Raw genomic sequence first — 23,538 nt, 5'->3', positions numbered from 1 at the left:
GCCCTTTCAGAGTTGGTCCCTGTGCCAGAATTGCTAGAGGAATTTTGTCAGCAAAGGGGGCGACTCACCTGTTCTCTTCAGAAAGGAGCTTTTGGTGGACATTTAATCTTTTGTTGTTGAGTGGTTTCACAACAGAGCCCGTGCAGAAGGCAGCCTGCCTTGTCCTGATGCTCTACAGAAGAGGTCTACCCTCTCCTGCCCTTGGACAAGGGACATGGGCATACGCAGACTCAGAGAGTGCAGCCTCCCAAGCTCAACCTCAGACAGAAAAGCACCACTGCAGCCCTAGACAAAACAGCCTCAGGGTCACTGAAATGGCTGCACTTTGCCACAAATCCCCTGCCTTGGCAGATCTCCCCTTTTTCCAGCCTATGACGCATACTGAGTTGGAAGCTGCAATTATCAAGCCCTAAAGTGAGAGGGCTCGGCTGGCTTTATACCCTAACTAATGAAGTACACAGAGCTCTGGTGCGAACCTCTTAGGCACAGCCTGTAACTTCAGCTACCCAAGTCACAACTGCAAGCCCTGGAGCCGACACTGCCAGAACGCACCATTAGCAACACGCCCTATCACATTCAGCTGCCTGCCACCAACCCACTGCACAACAGCCTTGGGCGTGAAAGGTGGAAGAGAAAAAAACAGGTTCCTGAAGAGCAAAGCCTCTCAGAAATGGCACCTGAAGCTCCCAGGATGCTATGTTTGATAATTCAGTTGGACTCTTTTTCTGGAAAACAGCCCATAACCTACTATTACATAAATCAGAAGATAAAATCAAGTGGGAGTGGGTGCCTGTTATCTGTGTGTGCCGCAACCTACCTATACCTGTATCATTGCTTTCGTTGTGCTGCACGATAGCCACCCATTTTGTCTAACTCTCCTAACATGGGTCCTTATCCCACCCTGGAATCTGGTTCTGGTTTTGCACTGCCATGAAGCCAGCAAACAGGAGGTCAGAATCAGGCACAAGAAACAGCTTATTATTGTCCACCTCACTCTTCCATGCAACACCTCTGTAACATCATACCTGCCACTGTTTTCCCGACTGGCTTGGCATGTATGCTGCTGGGAGGCTTCGGAGGCTGTTTTTCATGGCCGACCCTACAACCGTACCCCCCGTCTCACTCGAGGAAGCCTCGCTGGCCACAGCCATTTGGTATTGGGAATAGTTGTACAGGTTGTTATAGTAAGGATACAGGGACGGCTGGTAAAAACTGCTGTAGTAGGTGGAGTCCACAACCAAATCAGACGTGCTCTCCAAGTGCCCTCTGCTGGGGATGGAAGGGATGTCCTGAATGAGCATCCGTCCCTCTGGAAAAGAAAAAAACAAGCCATTATGAAACAGGAGGCTCCATGAAGACCACTATCTTTCACCTTCTGATGAGCTACTACTTCTCCTGAAGGCCAGACGGAGACTAGTAAATAGGAAGAGGTGGGAACTGAACGGGGAACATGGCTGGATGTTTTGTAGAAACTCAAGTGGACTAGTGTCCACTCAGAGCCAGAGACCACCACCTACACACACCACAGACTGCAAAACAGGAGACAAAACCAACTGCAGGTTAAAACAACGCTCTGAGTCCTCACGCAGCATCAGTTGATCTGATGGTGATTTACATCAGCGCCCCATTATTTTTAAATTCTAACAGTGTGCCAAGTCTCTTTTAACCCCCTGGAAGCAGGAACACTCTAGCTACAGGATGACACCACACCTCTCCAGCCAGTGTCCTGCAGGTGACAGGACACCTTCTGAACATGCCTCTAGAAGAGGCAAACAGCCCCAAGGCCAGGAGAAGCTGCAGCAGGGGAAGCACCGCATGATCAGCCAAGGCATCTCAGAAACCCACATGCCACCTCTGAGCCGCAAGGCCCTCAATCCTTGCCCAGCCGCCACACCCAAATTTAGGTCCTGTTTACCTACAGAATCAGAGCCAGACACAGCAAAAAAACACCACAACCTTACAAAGTCTAACCACACGGTGAATATACATTTACAACTGTAAATCCCACCATCCCCGCAGCCCTGGTTCTAGCTCGTATCCCACCAACCCTTACAGCGTTTGCAGCCTAAGGATCCCTCATGCAAGAATCCCCTGCTCTTCCCATGATGTTGTCCAACTCCACCGTGGAGGAGAAAAGGACGTGGCTTAAAGCACACTGATGAGCTCTTAAGGGCTATCGTATCGAGACGAAGCAGCATGGACAATACGCACACGTGAAATAACAGCCCTAAGAGAGATGTCAGGCAGGAACTGCCTAGTTTGTTTTGCGTCCTTCTCTTGGTATATCTGTACCTTAGTTACTTACCTGCAAAATTAGCATGGTGGCATTTACCAGCCTGTTAGAGTCATATAGTACATTGGAAGTTGTTCCCATATTAGCTGCATGCTAGATCCAATGATCGATTTTAACAATTATTGCCATTTACAATGCAATTCTGTTTCACTTCTTCGTCTGTAATGAAAGCTCTCTGCAATCATGGATAGTGTCCTTCCATGTCACTAAATTATACAGTGCGTCCACTCAGATCTTACTGAGATTTTGTTCACATCAATGAACTGTACCCATTTATTAAGAGTGCTTTATGCCTCCTGCATCTGATTTTTCTGCCCCTCAGACCTATGTGAGCAAGAATCAAGCCAGCTGGCCTTCTTCACACAGAGTACCTCTCAAATTTGCACACAGAACAGAGGAGTCTGCAATGACACAAAAGACCCTTCACAGTTTTTGCAATTTCATATTTTTATGAAATTTTATTATTGCTACTATTCTGCTTTTGGGCAGGCCTGTCTTCAAGTCCTTTTGTCCATGTCTTTGATGAAATCAAACCTCAGACCACTGGCACTGAAAAGCCAACAATTCCAATAAATCACAGCACAGGCCTGACTCCCCTCCCCAAACTTAGCTCCCAAATAAAGCTGCGGTCCCACTGTTCTGCTTTTCATGCTATAGAATAGAAGCCAAAAGCAAAATCCTCCAACACATTCCCTGCTGGGATACAGATTTCACACGAGACAGAGATATGAAAGGCAGCCGGCTGCAGAACTTCTGGCAGGGCTATGCTATGCTGCACAGATCTGCAATTTCTTCTGAAAACTCTGCAGTGTCTTTCCACTTGCAGTGCATTTTAAGAAGGGATAATACTTTCCACTAAGAATACTAGCACCAGGAGATGAGGCCTCTTTACACCTACACACAAAAGGTGAGCCACCCTGAGGTGTCAGCAGCTAAAAGGAAGACTAGGAGAAAGTAGCAGGCTTTGCTGCAGCTTTCAGAAAGGTCTCATGCACTCACTTCCGAACATGGGACAAGAGAGGCTAGGCTGGAACAGAGACCTGCCCACTGCTATCCACAAACTCATACAAGTATCCTTGATGTCTCTGATGTTCCAGTGGCTGGTAATGCTACAGCTTCTTCCTGAAGAAAGAGCAGTGGTGGCAGTCTTCTGTTGCATTAAGAGAAAAAAACATGCTTTTTGCCCCTTCTTTTCTCTTTCTACGTACCTGTGGTTGAGGCTACCATCATTTGCCACCAGAGGTGCAAAAGGGTTGACTTGCTGCCACCCGTTTTTCCTTTATCTAGCTGCACAACAGCCACCAGTGTGGTTCAGCGCGCAGGGCTGCTACAAATCCACCAGAACCATCCTCTGCTTTCCTTCTGCTGTCCCTCCACTCTCTAATAGCCTCTAAAGTACTATCAGCTGCCTTCTCAAGACTCAATATTGAGTCTGTAGAGCTGGTCACCTGCTCAATCAGCCACCCAGGCACCCATACACAGAAATCCCCAGCCATCACCAGCCTGGGGCATTTTACTTTTATGAATGCCAAATTATGGAATCCATGGTCCTCCTAACATCTCTGGCAAACAACCCTTCTGAGTGCCGGCCACAGGACAGGGATATGCCCCGGCAGATTAGCAGGTAAAACAGGAGCTATGGGAAAGGGGAAAGTTCAAGTGAAGGGGCAGAAACACCCAACCCCATACAGAACTAGGACTCCTACAATTGCACTGGAAAGACATCTAGAAGAGTTAATTTTCCCTAAACCCCAATCCACATCATGCTTCTGAAGACAAAAGGACTGGCAACATCTCACAAAGAGCAGGAGAAAGCTGCCACATGCTACAACTCACAGTTTTCCCCAAATTTAAGAGATTAGTTTTTCTTTGATAACATGCTTTGGCACAAGTCTCTGATTTTCTTCTGTAGCATCTGAAGGAGATTTGGTGCTTCACCAAGGGAAGACACCTCATACAAGACATAGCCTTGTGCTATCCAGATTGTGGGTGAACGTCAGGTCAGACCAGGTCAAAGCACCCTACAGGTTATTCTAAACTCCTCACGGTCTTGAACCAACCAGACTGAGGGAAGGATGCTTCTGGAGACCTGAGCTCTTGCAGGTCTTCAGCAACTCTGGCATGCAATGGGTCAAGGACAGGTCTGCAGTGCAACCCTACACTCTTATCCCATCCAGCCCGGCTGAATCATGTCATCTCCTACTACTAATGCATACATCATACGTATACAACACATACAGAACACACACAACTGTAAATACATTAAGGGGAAGGAGTTTTGTTATTAATGGAGAAAGCCCTGAAAGTCTTGACTTTTTTTTCTGAGCAATGAAAGCTCAGGAAGAGAAGCAAGTCAGACCAGCCAGTACCTACATGGAGTACCTTCAAAGAAGTGCTAAGTGCTAAGGGGAGCAGAATTAAAGGCCACAGAACCCTCCTAAACTGTCCTAGGGATAAAAGAAGGCACTCGGAGATCTGCCCAAAGAAGATTTCGTGTTTAACATATGCTTAGGAGAGTTTTTGCCCTACCCGTGAAAGTTGTCTCCAGCCAAAGTCTGCCAGCCAGCTGGTGAGCAAGGACGCTGCTTCCGAGCTGCAGCACCCTCAGGCATGGCCACCGTTTGCAGAATAGGGCAGATCTATTGGCAGTAATGGCTGTAACTAAACTTTAACTAAGTGGGGGTCCTCTGGCTGGTCTTCAGCCTGTACCTGTAGTTCTCGACTCCTACCTACAGGCTGAACCTTCCCACAGCCTCACCTCCGGACGCTCAGCAAGCAAGGTGTCCTCAAGGGAGGCTGTCAGCCAGCAGCTGCGTTTTCTGCCAGCAAGGAGAGAATACCAAGGTTAAGAAAGCAGCTTTCAGCTGTTGGTTTGTTGGGGGTTTTTTGTTTGGGTTTTTTTTTTTTTTTTCCCCAAATGTAATTCAACACAGCTGAATGGCTCTGCTGGCAAGAGGGTCCTCCCCTGCCTCAGAGCGTGCCACATTACACCAACTGCACATGAGGGGCAGCCCTGAAGTTCATTGCTCTAAAGGGAGCAATTTTCAAGAGGAATTAAGCTCTCAACAAGGCAACTGCTGCAGCACCGTCAGACTCCCACTCTGCCCCTCCACCTGCCCTTTAGAACAAGAGGGCTGCGGCAGGAGCTGGGCTCACACCTTGGCGGTCTTCACCCTCTGCGCAGAAAAACTGGGAAGGGCTCCTGGGTCTTTCCCCTGCTGCTAGCCACAAATTTTTAGCATTTTGGAAGTCACAAACAGGACACGATTAAAAATCTGGGACTGAACCCGTACAAGAAGGAACATAAATTAGAAGAGCAAACAACAACAACAACAAAAAAAAAAGAGTGGTTAGAATTCTTGCTCAGGTTTTGGAACACCAAATCTACAATGTACGGCCATCAGAGGCTCTCCATGTGTGAGGAACGCTCTTGCAGTGAGAGAATGGTATCCCTTCATGCAGTTGTGCCCTTGGATCTCTAAGCTCTTTTCTATGTCTGTAGAGAACTGATGCTACTTTTTTTGCACTGTGTACATGGTGTGAAATATGGCCCACTCTTTCATAGAAGATCAATATGATGCACGATAAATACTGTTATTGATCTTGCAGTGTTGTAGACGACTCTCCAGCTCTATGGCATATTAATAGTAGTTAACCAGTAATTCATTTCAGGACGGCTGGGATTTTCTTTTAAGGAAGGTGAGTTCTCGGGGTCAGTTACACATATGGGTATTATACACTCAGTAACCTATGAGGGGCTCCTGCCTTCACTGAGCAGAGCACGGTGAAAAACAGTGGTCCGGTCCTCAGTTAATGTAAACCAGTCTCAGACCATTTACTTCAATAAAGCTATAGCAATTTACACAAATTGCGGATATGCATGGCAAAATCAACGCAGAAGCCAGTATATAGATCATTCTTTCCCTTCTTACTTTTTGGGAGGAGGGAGGAGGAATGTCAGGGAATTTACAGGAATTTCTGTCATCTCTGTCTCACAGATGCAAACATGTTTTTAAGCATACAAACTGAGAATTGTAAACACTGAAGTTCTGCCTGTAACATTCACTCGTTGTGTATATAAGCATGGAGTATTTCCTATTGCTACAGGTACTCTTAAGGGCCAGTTATATACCTTATTATACACTGATAATAGTAATTTACAAATGCCTGGGAAGCCTCTGATGCTGAGGTCAAATGGCACAGAGTCTATACTATTAGACTTTCTCAGCATCTACAACAGGGTGGTAGCACCAAATTGCCTACTGGGAATGGTTACTGGACCACACTTAGGAATCTTGGGGAGAATATCAGTCAGCTTGGGACAGCTGCACACCAGAAACTGTTTTAAAAATCAGGACAGCACACACAGTCACATTTCAATGTCTGGGAGCATCCAGTGGCACAGTTCAATTTATCCATGTGCCCATAACAGCTGATTAGTCTCCATCGGATTGTATATTTCAGAAGAGGGATTATTTATATGCAGTACGGCAGTTAAGAGAATATCATTGCCTGCATTTATTGACATGAGTTCTTACATACACCTATGGTTAGCAGTTTTTAATTTCTTTTATGCCAACAGAGACTCTACACATACACAGACACGCTGCTGGAAATGCAGAAGAACTGTGACTACCCAAGTAACACATTTACTCGAGGAGCAGAATGGCATATCCATTGCCCAGTGAGCAGAGTTCAGCTTCTGGTAGTTTACATTTCCTGTAATTTTCAATTCAGAGTGACTGTTTTCATCACTGCAGTGTTAACATCTTCCTGCAAGTCAGCCTCTGTGACAGGAGACGGCTAAGTCATTAAAACGTCAATTATTCAGTCAGGAAAGACTTGCCTTCAGACCTTAAAGGAGTCTTGGATCCACACCTGACTATTTCCCCTTGCTCAGTATACAAAGCATCAGCATGCTCCCATTAACTGGTTTGGCAATATTAAGTCTGGCAACGCATTAGTTCAATTCATAGCTGCCTTTGAGGTCGGACAGTAGCCTTGAATGGGGCTGGTGTGAAATCACTCCCTAACATCATAATCAGAAACCCTGGAACAGTACGTTTCTCCCACCAGACAATCATCACAGAGCTATTTCAGATGTCAAAGAAAGCTGGCATCATCACTTACTTTCTGCAGAGACACCCTGCCTCCCAAGGAACAAAACCTGCACGCTCGCTCTGCCTTTGAGAAGAGTATTTCTGTTCTCTTACCATTAGAAGTTGCGGATTATCTTTGGTTCCAGCGTTGAATGTTCAGCTTGCTATAAAGTTAATGTGCTAGGCAATGTTCATTCCAGGCAAGGCTGTGGGGCTGTGTATTTTCTGCCACCCCCAAAAAAGGCCATTATCTGTAATTACCCATTACCATGCATAATTATTTCTTCTATTCTGGTCTATGGCCCCCAGGACTTTATGCTGTTACAGCTCACTGCATTATCTTATCAAATTTGTTAAGGAAGCTTTTTTGACCTTTTGAGCACTTGTCACAGCACATACAAAAGCTGGCAGTAAATTCTCTAAGCATGTAGTGTGTGATTTATTATTTGTACCCTGCATACTGATACCGTGCAAAATATTACACACTAACACCTTCCCTATTCCTACTCCCTGTTTTAGATAGAATGAGAATAGGAAAGGAAACATCTTCAGGAAGAGAAGGAAGGGAATGCAGAGGCTAGAGTGCCTCCAATGGGAATTTGAGGAACACAACAGCAACACACGGCTAAGCCTGAACATCAGGCTCTGGAGAAGGTCCTGGCTGGTCCCACCTTTTCTCTTTCTCATCTCCCTCTCCAGAGTCTGATTTTGCCATTTCAGCTTCTTTTCACACCTGTGTAACTCTGCTGAGTCCTACTCCTTCACACGGAAGCTCATTTACTGCTCCTTCAGTAATCAGAGAGGGGACTTTAAACACAACACACACCTCCATAACTTACAGCTTCTGTCAATGCAGTACAGGTTCCGAAGAGACAAATGTACTCCAATATGAGACTCACAGGGATTGTCCTTTACAGACATCGTCGTGAGTGTGTGAAGGACCAGGATTTTGTCTCCACTGCTCTCAAAGCTCCCGGCGAAGGACCCGACACTGACTTCCATCCCAGTACCATTTGCTTCAGACAACAGTCTCACCGCACTATGAGTCCACGACCTTATGTCCCTCTTTTTCATAAGGACACTGGAATCGGACCCCACAGAGAAGCAGGGCTCTCAAAAAACACAAGAGAGCTGACTCCCTCCATCCTTTTTTTTTTCCTCCCCTTTGTCCTCTTTTTATCAATATACTCTAGGGGGTGCTTTATCTTAAAACCTCTCTTTCGGGTGCTTATATGCACAAAACCCTCAACCCACACCCCTATCTGAAAAGAGATATTTAAGAATTTATCATTTAGCAAACTTGAGTAAAAAATAATTTCGATGCTTTTGAACTCCGTGATTAAATAAACGTCCCAAATACAATAAAATCTGAGATACACTTCTGCCATCATGATAAAAAAAAGGAAACGTCAAGGATTGGGTATTCACTTGGGACTAAAAGTGCACAGTTAGTAATTACTGAAGTACAAGTTATGCAGTATCAGGCCTTTCAGATCTGCCAGTGAAAGCCTTCCCTCTAAAAGCACAGTGAAAAAACAGCGACCCTGGACTCCCAAAAGCATCACTGAATTCAGGCCCTAAGAGAGGGCTACTCGAGCCACTGCTGTGAAGAAAAAACTTTTCTCGGCGTTTCTCCACAGTTTCCAGACCTCTGGCCCATCACTCTGTGGTTGCTCTCAAGCAGTGGTGAGGTGGAGACCTTAACAGTGGTACGAGCAAGAGAGAGTCACCCTGTGTTCGAGATGAGCAGCAAATACAGGCAAAGAGCAGCAGGGTAGCTTGCGGTTGTACCTCTGTCCCAGAGTCCTGTTTCTGAGACTTACAGGGCTGTCCTACTTTCATTCACCTACGGAATACCTCCTCTGCAGTCCTCCCAGCTCTTTTGACCAGAAAGCTTGCGAGAAAAGTATGTTTTATCCTCCCTCCCCCAATTGCCAACAACGCTACGACCCCATCTGGAGCTCAAACACCAAATCCAGCGGTTCTTTTTCCTCCTTGTTGGGGATTGCCTGCCCCAACAGCCCTGGATGCCCAGCTGTGCTCTGACTAACATCTATTAGAGGGAGAGGTCGAAAAATCTGTTATCAGCCATATGAGACATGTGGGCTAAAAGCAGCTGTGTCTCCAGGCTAAAGAGAATAAATCACAGCCAAAACAGCTTATTGCCACTGCAGTCCATAGGTACCTCTCTGACTGTACCCAGGGAACACAGTTGCTCAGCCGTCCTTCTCAAAGCAGAAATACACGCTTAAAAAAAAAAAAAAGAAGAAAAAAAGGAAAAAATGCATGGTCCAACAACTCTGAACCTCTTGCAGGCTCCCGGTCTCTCCCCCGGCGCTGAAGTGCACAGGGACTGATCTACCCCACCTCCTTACCACGGCTGCGTCTCGCCTGGGCACTTATCAGCTGCCAACTCCCACCACGCTTCCCTCCTCCTCCCACTGCCCCAAAAACAAAACAACCAGTCATTGCACCTTCCCTGCAGGAGCTCTCCAACAGCTAGGGCACAGTCAGGGTGTCCTGCAACACCCCTCAATGGACCAAGCAGCCAGACTGCGGGTTCAACCAGCACAACCGTCAAGGAGCGGGTGTAATGGCAGCAGTGTCTGCAGGCATCCTGGGGGCAGGAGATGGCTTTACCCATGAAGATGTCAACGGCTGCGCTGTCCTGCTTCTCAAGGTTCACTCAACTGCCAGAACAATACCCATTTTCACCCCGAAGGAATGAGTATTACTTTTTTCCTCCCTCTAGGAATAATGCTGGAGTTGTCATTTGAGCCAAGTGGAATAAGCATTTCCAGTCCCACCTATACAGAAAAATCTGTGAGATCCCAGAACTGAGGCTGTTTGCTATCATCTTGCTTGAGCCCCGCAGTGGATGCACCCAACACACAAGCTTTTCATGAGATTCTGCATCCACATGATGCTTCTGTTCACAACGTCAAAACCCATCCCATGAAATGACACAGAAAACTTCAACTTGAGCTGGTCTAGTCTGGCAAATGGACAAGCAATTGAGAACAATCATACGGGGATTAATTAAATCTTAGATGAGGGGGTCACTAAAGGGCAAAATAAACTGCCATCTCTCACCTCAGGATGTGTTTTCTTGTCTTTTAATCATTCCTGCATCTCCTGCCTGAGCCCTTCCAAGTTCAAGCCCAGGTGTGCTAGTTCAGACCATGGCTCTATACCCACCACCAGCTATACAGAGAAACCTAGTAACAGTACGAACAGGGCAAACAAACGTGAAACCTCCCTAACACTCCCCCCCCAAGCCTGCCATCATTTTTGGCTCAGTGGCATTTAATGATCTCCCTTCCAATATCCGTTGAAAGCCCACTCTCCTGTATGTACGATGCCACCAGGAAAAGTGTCCCACTAGTCCCACAGGCACCTCACCAGCTTCAGGCACATAAGACACCATGCCTCCTTCCCGTCATCACAGGTCTGTCTGAAAGGACTGTACCAGTCCTCGGTCATCCTTTCCCACCGGGAACCACTAACATTTAGCATAGTACCCTCATGGCCACCAGCTCACCAGCAGTGACGATGTTTCTCAGGGACAGACTCCGTATTTCACTGCTACTATGGGTTCAAGTGGCTCTTGCTTGCACGTGACCAACCATCTAGCCAAGCCCTCCCACAGCGCACATCTGCCTTCTCCACTGCTTGGTAGCCCATGCACCTTTCCATCACCTACTAAGATGACTTGTGGTGACTCCAAGCTTGCTTCCAAGACACCAATGGGAAGACCACACAGCTTACATCCAAAAGCAGGTCCCTGTTAGACTTCGCCAGAAACACCAATGCATTAGATTCCCCACTCAGACCTACATTTTCAGATTGACAGGATCCTTCTTAAAACCATCTAATGCATACAATATTGATTTTCTGTCTATTCAGTTTCCTAATCAAGATGTCACAGGACACAAAAATCAAATGTTTTGCAGAATATGATTGCATCAATATGTCACTTCCTCAAGAATTTTGTGACAATAAAAGATTACTAACTTGACAGAATCTTTTACCCATAAACTTCTGTTAATTCACATTGCACGAGCATCCTTTAACGTTTGCATTTCTCCTCCTCCTGCACATTTTGGTCTGCTGTGGACTGTTGTGCTGTTTTCACAAAAACTGATGTCACACTGATGGATTTGTACCCTCCCATCCTACCACACTTGTTTTTTCTTAAACATTGGCACGACATCAGCTTTCTTCCAGGCCTTAGGAAGCTCCCCACTGTTAAAAGACTTACTGCAAATCAGCATTAATGGACCACAGAGATCGTCAGCCAAGTTTTCTGTTGTTCTGGGTGGGTTTTTTTAAATACTGCACGCAAATAATCCAATCCTGCTGATTTCAGCTACTGCTGGAAATGAAAGCAGAATGTCACCATCTCCATACACAGCAATATCATCTGCCTTTCTTCAAAGCAAAAATCAGAAAAAAATATTGAGCATTTCTTTGTCTCTTCCACATGCAGAATTATTATCCCGTAAAGGACAAAATGACTGTTAACTCTGTGTGCACATTCCTAAATACAACTAAAAATTTTAAGACATTTAGTTAATTTTAAACTTAACACAAAACATTTTTTTTCCAAAGGAAAATGTGAATGGGGAGGAAAAAACAAGGAGGGAGAAATCCCAGCCCGAAGGCTCCAGCTTGGCATAATAACTTTCCCAGTGATACACAAAACCCCAATCTAGCTCCAGCTAAGAGGAGCTGAAATACCACCACTGATTTCAGTAGAACTGCAGAGGGCACATTTAGTGTACACTTAATAAAAATGATCTGCTGCAAACATTTAGCATGCAACTTAAAAATCCTCCTCATACAGCTGAAGATATAAAACCTACAGAAAATAACTTTTATTTCCACACTTAACACAAGCTTCAGGCCCTCAATAAGATGTCTACAGCAGCAAATTCCACTGTCAACATCTTCTGCCGCTGACTAGAGCAGAGCAGTTGATCTTTCTGTGCGAGTTGGGGGGCAACCCTTGTTCGTTCTTTACTTGCACTTTTGGTCTTTATAATACAGCTGTAGTGATTGTATTCAAATCATTATCCGCAAAAAAAAAAGAATGGCTTTAGTAAAGAAAAAGCATTCAAAATATTTTAACATGTCTTTGAATCTGAAGATGCTAGGCACTATTTTAATGCTCCAACATATGCTTGTTTACACTCAACGGAGACAGCAGGATTATTTACATATCTAAAATTATTAGCATGCATGACAGCTAACCGGATCAGAACCAATAAAATCAGCGCTTCAGAAAATCAGGAGCATGAGGAACAAGTGCCATTTTCAATCTTCAGTGTAAGAGCCACCAGTACGACTACCATGCGTGCGTACCTATGTATATATGTTATTACTCATCTTGAGAGACCCAATTCGAGAAAGAAATTGACAAACCTTTAAGTTGTTGCATTCAGACATCCAACATGCTACTAAGGTGTGTACTGGGAGCAAAGCTTAAAATCAAGACAACTTTAAAATAATAGAGGAAGAAATTGAAAGAGAAAAGAAATTAGGAAAGAAAACCAGATTTCTAGACAGCGATGGAAAACAGCCCAGACACCTGCAGGTGCAAAGAAGCAAACAGACAGGAGGAGAAAGAAACTTGGTGTGGATTAAATGTAAAGGGATTTAAGTCATTAACAAGAGATCAAAGAGAACACTAGAAGGGAGGGAAGGCTTTACAAGTGTCTGAGATAGAAGACCTTGGAGGAAATACGACTGGGATAAAATCACTATGGCTCACACTAAAAATAATAAAGGGAGTAGGGCAATGGTTGGAATTAGCTAGAGTCCACACTTGGTTATAAGCTATATGATGACAGAAACCCAAAAGGTTTCTAAAAAAGACCAAGTAGAAACAACAGAAGGGCTTTTTCACTCTGTCTACCTAATACATGATGGAAAAACTAATATCAGGAGTGGTAAAGAACCACTGTAGACATTCACTGGGCCTGGGCAAGTGAGCAAAAATCACATGTATGTACATCACTTTTTTACACGATCGCCAGTGTTGCATGGATGCAACAACACGTGCACTCATAAAATCTGCTTCCATGCAAATACAAATTGATCACTAACAAATTCTGTTCATGCACAACCGATAGACAGAAATGCACAAAGACTGGAACTACAGTGGCTTACATCAGCCGAGGTTCAGTTCTGCCCATGACGATAGGCATTCAAATCAGCAAATGGTGGCCTATGCTGCGAGCAATAGAAATAGTATGAACAGAGACAGAAATCGGAAAAAAAAAAAATCATAAAATAATTAGGCCTCCAATCTCATTGCAAAGGAAGAGAAGCTCAGGGCTTAACAGACTCTCCGCAAGCTCTTCAAGAACACAACGGGCGTAAGTGCATGAATGATGTTTGTACTTATAAACTGAGCTATTCACAGCTCTAAGACTAGTAGGTACTCAAACTCAGGAGAAAGTTTAGTAAAGTTCAGAATAAGAAAAAACAAGAGGCATTGGAAGAAGCACGTGCAAAAGCATTCCTACAAAAGAAATCTTCAAACCTGCGTTTTAGTCCCTTGGTCATTAATTGACTAATCTACTGAAAATGGAAAATGGGCCAACAGGCTGAATTAGGAAGTTAGTTGGTAAACAAAGCAAATGAAAACAGTCTTCAAGGCACAAGAAAGCACGTGAAAAAAAGACAAAGCAAGAAATCACACCAGTGTTCAGTTAAGGAAGTGTGCCGTACTCCTTCACTCCCCACTTATATCTTTTCTAAACACAAAAAGAAAGCCCCACACATTCAGATAAGTCATAATAACTGTTTCAAGGACACAGAAAGGAACAAGAGGTTAGCTGCAGATAGTGTAATAATGTGCCCACGGACAGAAAATTCTTAGTACGTCTTCTGCTCCTGCTCCATTCCTTATCTCAGCATTCATAATGACAAATGGAAAGCATAAGCCAGCACAGTAACTCTCTAAACGTGAACGCACATATGCAAATGCCAACGTGATGGAGAAAGAGCTTCCAAGGCACAAAGAACAATAGGGGCTGCCCACCAGCTCTGCTGGCCTTGGGTGGGAAGAGAAACCCCCAGCACTCTGGTGCTGGGACAGCGTATGGAGGGAAGTCCATTCAGCACACAGCAAACACCGCTCGGCAGCGACCTTGCTCTAACTACATGCTCTACATCTGGAAACCTCACCTGGTGTGAGAAAAGTTGGACAGAAAGATGCTGCAAACAGAGAAAGGCCTAGAGTGACACATTTTGGAAAATGCGGGGAAAAAAAGCTCTTCTGAAACATGAAAGAAGGATGGAAATAACCTGCTGAGCTGCTTGTGAGTTTTCACCTCCACCCCTCCACCCAAAAGGTGGTCACAGAAGCCCTGGGACTGGGCAACCCTTCTCTCCGAAGTAAGCAGGTCTGGGTGGGTGACGGCTGGTGCCCGGGGCACCCTGCCTCCACAACGCGCTGCAGAAAGCTCTCCCCAGCCCCTGCCCCTGCAGGAGACAGCCCCGGATAAGCCTCGCAGTAACACTCACACAGAAAAAGAAAAGCAGTCTTTTCTGACGTTTCCCAAATCTTTTTACACTACTAATTGTTTTTACACTTTCACTGAAGCTTCAGACAGGATCAAAAGCCTGAAAGGAAAACTTCTTCATTTAGAGACTTAACTATGAAAATTGCCGCCAGTTCTACCTATTTCAGACACACACACACACACAGAGCTGCAAAGACAACAAACGACTACTGCTTGAAAGGAGGAGCAGGGAAAGTGCAAGCTTTGCAAGCTGCAGGCTCCAGAACTGGAGAATTAACTGGAAACATCTAATCAGGGATGCAGAAGCCTGTAACATTATGATTTCTTTAACACAGCCAAACAATGGCCAGAGGCAATGAATCATACAGGAGATGACAAAGCTGCAGGAGATTTCCGTCATCTAGTTTAACCTGCACATTGATCAGAGTTTACCCCCATATTAATCACTTGAGATCATAATCTAACACACTCTTAAACACCTCTCCTGATTATGCTTCACTTACCCCCTTGTCCTTATGCAGGTCACTCCGCTGCTAATTGCACTTCTAGTTAGGAGAAAAAGTGTCTACTGTCTAATTTAATTTTGTCTTTTTTAGTTTCAAGCCGTTGCTCCTTGTTATGCTGTCTCAAGCGCTGTAAATAATCCCTCCCCCTCCTCCATATTATTACCTCTCAAATATTTATAGACTGTTATATCCACCCTTAGTCTCCTTTTCTACAAGCCATACATCATTTTTGTCACCCTTCCCTCTATCCTTTCAGATTTATCTATGTCCTTTTATAATGAGATGCTCAAAACTCCTTTGCAGCGTTCCTAAGTACGGTGAAACCAAAGCAGCGGAGAGAGGCAGAAACGCCCCCCTTGTTTCACAAACAATGCCTGTCTAAACAACTCTGAGCAATACACACGTGATTTTGGTAGGAACTGAAAATTACAAAGCCATGGCCACCATACTGCGAAGAGCTTCACTCATCACATGGCTGTATCAGTCAGAAATTAAAAGAGCCTATTAGGGTAGGGGCAAGTTTTATCCTAAATCAAGGAAAGACTGTTCAAAGAGAAACACTCCCTGAATATTTACTTAGTCCAGCTTGAAAGAGATTTAGCAACTGAGAAAAACACCATACAGGCAGAAGACCATTTCCAGCAACTGCTTCCCAAGACAAAGTCTAACTTGTGCTGTGGAAATAATGCCAATGCAAGACAGGTAAGACAGTTCACAAACTCTCACAAGAGGCACAGGCAAATGTAATTCTTTTTTATCTCATTTTAACTGCTGCCAACTAGAGAAAGGTACTAGTTATTCGCAGTTGAAGGATGCAAAGCTTATTTCTTTGCCAGCTGTTACAATCCAGTAAAGGACACATCATGTTCAACTATGCTCTTTCCTTTTAAAAATAGATTTGTTGGCTGTGGGAGAAGCTAGGGAAAAGCACCAGGAAGCAATGGATGGGGCTGCTTGGTTCTTGGTATGGAAGGACAGTTGGCAGGACCAGGAGGCAGCCAGCAACTAAAACTGGTGAAAAGCTAGTAGTGGGCACAGCAGGAGAAAATCATCGTTAGACAGTAATGAGGACACAACGACAAAAGGTAAGAGCAGGATGATGGAGCAGGAACCACTGCAAACCCACCAAGACCTCTGAGGACATGCAGCCATCATGTTAGCCCTGGCACAGGCAGGCAAAGTGGCTAATGCCTCCTTCTCCTTACTGCTCAGCCCTGCTGAGGCCGCTGCCACTCCTCTTCACCACCTGTCAAGCCCATGATGCTCATTCTCTGTTGAAATCTACTGTAGATTCAGTCATTGCATGTTTTTAGGTCAAAAGAGTCAGGATTTCTTTCCCAGGCTTGCAAACGCTGATCAGTATTGAGGCCGGCTGAATTTCAAATTTCAATACATTGACTTAATGTAAATGCAAAAAAGTAGGCATTTCACGGACTCAGAGAATAGCTTAGTTTGGAAAGGACCTCTGGAGGCCAGCTGGCCCAAACTCCACTCAAAGCAGGGACAGCCCCCCATCACATTGGATCACATTGCTCCAGCATCATCCAGCTGAGTTTTGAGTCTCCCCAAGGATGGAGGCTCTACAACCTCTCCGGGCAACCTGTACCATTGCTTGAGCACTCTCACAGTGAATGTCCATGGCAGCTTCCTCATGTTGCCTATCATAGGACTTTCTTTCAAAAAGAAAATTTCTCACTTTATATAAAACCAGGCCACGATATCTTCCAATTATAGCAACTTTTTTTTTTTACCTCATTACCTATGCAGCACAACATCTGCAAGTTCACAGCATCAATTTTTGAAATCACAATACAGTGTCGTAGAAAAGGTCAAGGCAAAAGATAACATCAAAAAAGCAAAGGAAGAGTAAAGAAGGCAGGGTAGGGTTTTCAGAGGCATCTAGGGCACTACAAGTTCAAAGGAATTTCAGTACCATCATTCATTAGGCACAGGATTACTTGCTGATAACACTACAGTCTGTATGTACGAGTAGATAAAACTCATCTGTTCCTCAAAAAGTTTCAAAGTGAAGACAGCACCTACTTAGAGAAACGTAAAAAAACCACTATTTTGTTTCCGTCACACATAATAAATGTAGCAAAGGAAAATAACAAGTGCAAGCTTATTACCCACAATTGCTAACAATTAAACGTTTGTCAACCAGTGCTACTACCAAGACACTTGAACAATCCTGTTTTTGATGGTCACTGCAAAGCCAATGGGAAATTGACCACTGCAGAGCACCAGAGCAGGAGCTGGCATTTAACACCACACAGTAATCCCATCCATATTGGATGCTTCTAAATTGGGCTAACACGAGCACAGAGCAGCAAAAAGAAGGGGTGCTTTCCAGCACCTTCCAGTCACCGATGTTGCAGCCACCACCCCTTCCCATCTGCCAAATGCCAAGCACGACCCTTACTCTGTGATGAGGACCAAGTAAAATGGAGGAAAGGTGAAATGTGCTGTCTCCTTCCCTTAGTGCAAGCAGCTCTCACTCGAAGGTGTTCCACGATCACGCTTCCCCCCTGCAAATGATTTCTAAGTATTAAAATGGCAGAGGTACCAAATTGACACAGAACAGGGAAGAACACAGGTTTTAAAAAATGAATATGTCTGAAAAGCATGTTTTAAACGTCTCACTGTCTCAGGCCTTTTTCCTGAGTTTTGCACACTAGTTAACGAGGTACTTATCCTACAGAAGGAAGGACAATTACTTTAGATGCTCTGGGATCATGGCTTTTTGCTGCTCTGTACAATTACATGGCCCTCGCTCTCAGCAACCTACAAGTTTCTAAGGGAAAATGCACAGAAACTACAAAATCTGTTTGCAAGAGGTTATCCTAATGCCCTGCAACCATAGTCTGCTCCCTTCCAGCTACCCTGAGAATTCCCAGTTTGCTTTTGAGAGGGGAAGATACACTCCATCCAACGTAAACATGGTTCCCAAGCTCAAGATGGTAAATGCACAAACCCCTACGCTATGACAAATTGGTTCCGTTTTACCTCAAACCAGGACACCATGATAATTCATTTTTCCCCCTTTTCAAAAACAGCATGTCAGGAAGGGATCTGAAAAATCGTCTCTGGTCTCTCCAGGTGTCACAATATTTCTGATCTGTCCATAAAATGGATACAGCGAGGAAAGACTCTCTCTCTGGCACTATGTCTGATTTGTGTGACTCCTTCACACATCACTCCTCTGCCGGCAAACAACACTCTGCGCGATGGGAGTCCAAAAGCAAAACTGCTCTTGTGAAGCCGAAAACTTACAGGAGGAACAGAATTACCACTGTCAAAGCCATCTCTTGCCCAGGCGAACGCCTATCATACAGGGCACGCTGCACTCCCAGGAGCCACCGGTTCCCCTGGGGCTTGCAGGGACCTGCTGACTTCCCCAGCCACAAAGGGTTGCAATCTCTCTGCCTTAATGATTTCTGTAAATTCTTGCAAAATCAGCACCCTCAGCCTACAAAACTGAGACACTGTGACACTTGGTCTGACAGGGTCTAATTTTGCTTGCCATTGATGGTACCAGCAAAATGATAAAACAGCAGTGCAAGAATCCTTCGAGTACCTGGTCCCGAAACAGCCTGACCCTTAAAACAAGAACTTCATGTCGCATCCCACCTGGCAGCTTCTTATCCAACAAAAGACCTTCATAGGCTAAAAAGAGAAAGCATCAGAATATTTAAGCAGTATTCCTCACTGAAAAATCAGACTTTGCAGGGGGCAGCCTGCATTCTGACACCTGATGAATCTGCCCAACAGGTCTGTCTGAACACAGAGCACCTTCTGCAGCTTCGGAGTGCGCACACAGCCACCGGTGGCATTAAATCCATAGCTACGACCACGTACGCTGCTTTCAACAGATGAACCTACCAAAATTAGTTGGGACAGAACTTTATGCAGTGCAGTCGCTTTTGGGCTAAGCATGAATTTCTATTGCTACTTAGGTGCCGAAAAAACAAAATTATGAAGCCAATTTTCTATTAATTCCCTGATTCTTCTGTTTCTGCTAAACAATGCTGACCCTGCCTTCATTCTTGGCTGGAATCACATCTTCTCTCTGGAGATGATGCTGTGTATTTTAAATGTTGTCATCCACACACAGTTATTTAGTAAAATGCTTGAGAAACAATGTATTTGAATTGCTCACAAAGAAAAATCCACTGTAAGAAAGATGACTGCAAACCATTTATGATTGCTTTGAACAAAAATTTTCAAACAATTCAAATTACTTTAAAATTAGGCATTTTCATGTTTTCAAGTCTTTATACAAGCATGTTAATTGCCTTAAGCTTGTTTAATGGGTATTTTTCATTAAAAGACCATAATTTAATTCAATTAATAAGAAATTATTAAAGTGGGATTAATAAATTAAATACCTCCACCAATATTTTAAAAACATTAAGATCAAAGCCTATGCAAATTTTGTTGACAGTAAGACAATTTCATTTTTGGCCTTTCTGTATAAACAAGGGTTTTCTTGTTCTCCTGAGTTACACACAATTTCTATACATTACTGAATATACTACTTTAATCTTTAGCCAGCTTTTTCCATGTCTATAGACAAACCATGCAGTAATCCAAATATGAAAGGAGCAATTGCATCGATTCAAGGGTGACACTTACATGACTGCAATAATGAAAACAAAAAAGTTAATAAAAAGCTATTTATTGTTTTATCAACCAGTTCTTCTAAATGCTTCCCAAAGAAATTCCTCCACATCTGTCTGAAACTGCCTGTCTGCAACGGATGCAACAAATTCACCTGACAAGGCTTTAAACAGCCTGCAAAACAGTGATGACATTTGACAGACATACATATGCGCTGTCCTTTTATTAGTTTACACAAAGCACTGTCCACTTCAGGAACACCTTATTAACCAGGAATTATATTCACCTGTATTATTGCCATCACCACAGATTATTAAAAATGAATGAAATTTCCTTTTTCTTTCCTTTATGTTTGTTTGCTTTTTTCTTTTTTTTTTCTGTCAATACAGCAGAAGTCAATTACACCAGTTTTGGGTATATACATATTCAATTGCTGTATCTGTCAGGCTTAAGTTCTGCATAAGAAAAAACATTTGACTAGCATCTTCAATTCAGCACCTTTAAGTCCTGGTTTTGCTTAGCGCTGGTTTTACTGAATCTGCAGACAAATACTGTTTGGGGTTTGGCTGGGTTTTTTTGTTGCTGTTTTGTTTTACAAGGGTTAAATGCAATACAGCAAGGTGTATAGAGTGGAAGGACTGCATCAGCCTTTCGTAGCTCACCACACCTTGCCACACAGAGCAGACGTATCACCACATCAAGTCATGTCAGGTGGGCAGCTCTCTGCTGCTGGGGTCAATGACATTACCTACGTACTTGGCTGCTACACAATGCCAAAAACTCTCCAGTTTTGAAGATAGGCAGCCAGACAACATGCTGTTGCCAGGTCTGTGGCAGAAGCACATATTTTGGGAGAAAGGAAAAAAGCTCCTCATACATCTCCACTTTCAGGTAGACACCCTCCTGAATTCAACTACAGTGTCAGTCTACACCAAACAAATTTTGATTTTCAAGTAAAAATAATAATTGAAATATGAAAAAGACTGATGCTGGGCTCTTCCCTTTTGCTAACTGTTCCAACAGTGCAACATGGTTCCTGGAGCAGGGACCCTCCAGCAGGGCAAGGCATAAGCAACATCAGCCCTTGCCCCAAGCAGCTCGCACCCCTCTCCCACCACTTTACCTGACGGTGTGCTAGCTGCCGTCGTGGCTGTACTTGAGTGCGTGGGGCTGCTGTTTTCCAACAAGAGACAAGAGCTACCACCGCTGTTCTTCTTCACGAACGTCTCGGGGGCGCTGGGCAGGGGCACCGGGTGGCTGATTCCCAGTTCCTCTTCCTGAGCTTGCTGCCTTCTCAGCGCAACCTGCAAACAAGATGACAGACGTTGGACGCGCTCTCTGGCTTAGACACGATTTATAATGGCAACAATGAAAGACTCAAACTCAAGGCTTTTTTTTTTTTCCTCTTGGTAGGTGTTCTTTATGGTGTCAACATCATGATCCAGCCAGCGGGCAGAGGAAGATATAAAGGAGGTGACAAAGCTATTTTAAACCAACCCCTTTTCTGTCCAAACATATAGGAACAAACCTATGAAATGCTAGTGCTATAAACACCTCCCTCCAACGTGGCCACATGAAGACATTAAAGCTGACTGTATTCACCTGACACAGTTGCCCCTGAGCAAAGCACACAGTGAAAAGCATAGAGTCATTGCCCTCCTCACTGCTGATGCACAGCTGCTGAGGATAAGAAACTCATCTACTTGCAAGGCTCTGCTGCATATCCTCACCAAAATAACGCAGCTCTCCATGAGGGCTCATACTCGCAATCTGCTGCTCTGCCCAAGCTCACCAGGCGCCCTTGATAGCTCTTTGCTGGAAATCTATCCCTGGCAAAGCCCAGAGGCACTAATGCAGTCTGGACACAGGTGCAAACAAACCCCATCTCCTGCTTACCGAAGATGCAGAGGGCCCCTTCTGCTTCACCTGAACTGGCAGATCCATTTTGCACAGCCATCCTCCCGTGCCAAATATGACATGCTGTCCAGGCAGTAAACACGATGACGGGGGCCTTACAGCTACCTACCCTGCAACTTGCCAAGCGACTGATTTGCATCTGTATTTGCACCCTGGAAGTCTTTCCCAGATTACAGACTGCGACCATGGGCTTTTCCTGCTGGAAATTCTCCTGCGTAACTTGGGCAGGATGTCCCTCCATTTCTATGCTAAACAACAACGTTTTTCTAATACCGACACGTAATAATGCTAGAGAAAATAATAATAGCTCTTGCAATAGAGACATCCCAAACAGGGGGTTGTAGACTTGCAAACACCACAGGCAACTTTGACTTCACAAGCCAATAACCTTGACCTGCAAAATTCCACCAGCGCCAAGGGGCTTATTGCAGAAATATATCAAAAGGGGTAAAGACAGACTTTCAATGTGTAACTCCCATGCAGATAAGGCTCAGTTAGGGAGGCTTTCAAAGCCACTTTCAAATGCCAGGCAGGGAAGAGAAAAAAACCCCAGGAGGGCCACCGCCAGGACCTGCTAGGAGGAGGCATTCACCCCTGACGGAAGCTGCCGGGCAGCAGGAGCACAGTCTGTGCAGAAGGGGACACTTGTGTAGGCAACACCCCACTTCACACTACCATCCCCGAGGCAGGCAGCAAAAGGATCTGCATTTATTATGCCGTGGTTCACACTGGGCAGAGAAAGTACTGTGTAACTTGAGCATACCAGCAACTTCTGGAGCGCCCTGGCACCAACAAGAAGGAATTAGTTAAATGAATGAAAGCTCCCATGAGGTTCAGAGAACGTTTAGTATACCTGCACTGAATAAATAAATAAATACATAAATTTTTAAAAGCGGGGAAGGATTTAATCCAGTACTACTAAGGTTTTCAAAATCTATCAGCGGGACACTGATTTCATGCGGAATCAGGAAGCTCTAAGCGCACGTTAGTAGCAAACTGAGTCGGTGGGTCCAGTATCGCTGCCTTTACGTGCACGGGTTGTGCGAACGCCTTCCAAATTATTTGCCTGCAAGGGACTGTTTGCAGGAACGAGAACGTGGAACCCCACTCACAGAGCTCAAGCTGTTGGTTTTCAAGATAAGTATCACAAGGGCTAACACAGCAGTCATTTACACGCACACGAGCTGTGACTTCAGTGGGACTACCTAACGAAAAACGTTATTCCCACACAGAACTGGTTGCAGTTTGCTTTCTCAGTGAATACTATTGAGTCCTCGTTCAGATTTAAGATGACCCTGCCGTTTATAGAGCCAATCTATAAAAAAATCAAGAACAACGCCGTTAAAAAAAAAAAGTATTTTTAGAAATGCACTCAACTAAAGCCACCACCGAGCACCAGCAAAAGCACATAGACCGAATCTGAAACCACCAGTGGAAAATACTCTCACTAACCAATTAGTCGGCTAGATTATTCATTGCCTCGTCAAAAACAAACGGGGAGAGGAAAAAAAAAAAAAAAGGCACTCCGCCTTTGACTAGCAGCCTTCCCCCCGCCCGGCGGCTTTAAACCA

The 23,538-nt window shown here is 44.5% G+C and overlaps 1 protein-coding gene across 1 annotated transcript in view; it reads right to left on the bottom strand.

Annotated features, from left to right (window-relative positions):
- The window catches only part of DMRT1 (doublesex and mab-3 related transcription factor 1), a 60,922-nt gene extending 38,915 nt beyond the window's left edge, over positions 1-22,007 (bottom strand). The window contains exons 1-3 of the mRNA XM_009884315.1: positions 21,947-22,007; positions 21,174-21,392; positions 1,026-1,309 (exon numbers count right to left, since the gene is read on the bottom strand). Of these exons, the coding sequence (XP_009882617.1) occupies positions 1,026-1,309; positions 21,174-21,392; positions 21,947-22,007 (564 nt within the window). The remainder of the gene's footprint in view (positions 1-1,025; positions 1,310-21,173; positions 21,393-21,946) is intronic.
- Between the last annotated feature and the right edge of the window lie 1,531 nt (positions 22,008-23,538).

This window comes from Charadrius vociferus, unplaced genomic scaffold (assembly GCF_000708025.1).
Source record: "Charadrius vociferus isolate BGI_N301 unplaced genomic scaffold, ASM70802v2 scaffold183, whole genome shotgun sequence".
Classification (NCBI taxonomy): Eukaryota; Metazoa; Chordata; class Aves; order Charadriiformes; family Charadriidae; genus Charadrius; species Charadrius vociferus.
The sequence above is the reverse complement of the archived record's forward strand: the minus strand, read 5'-3'. Positions and strand labels throughout refer to the sequence as shown.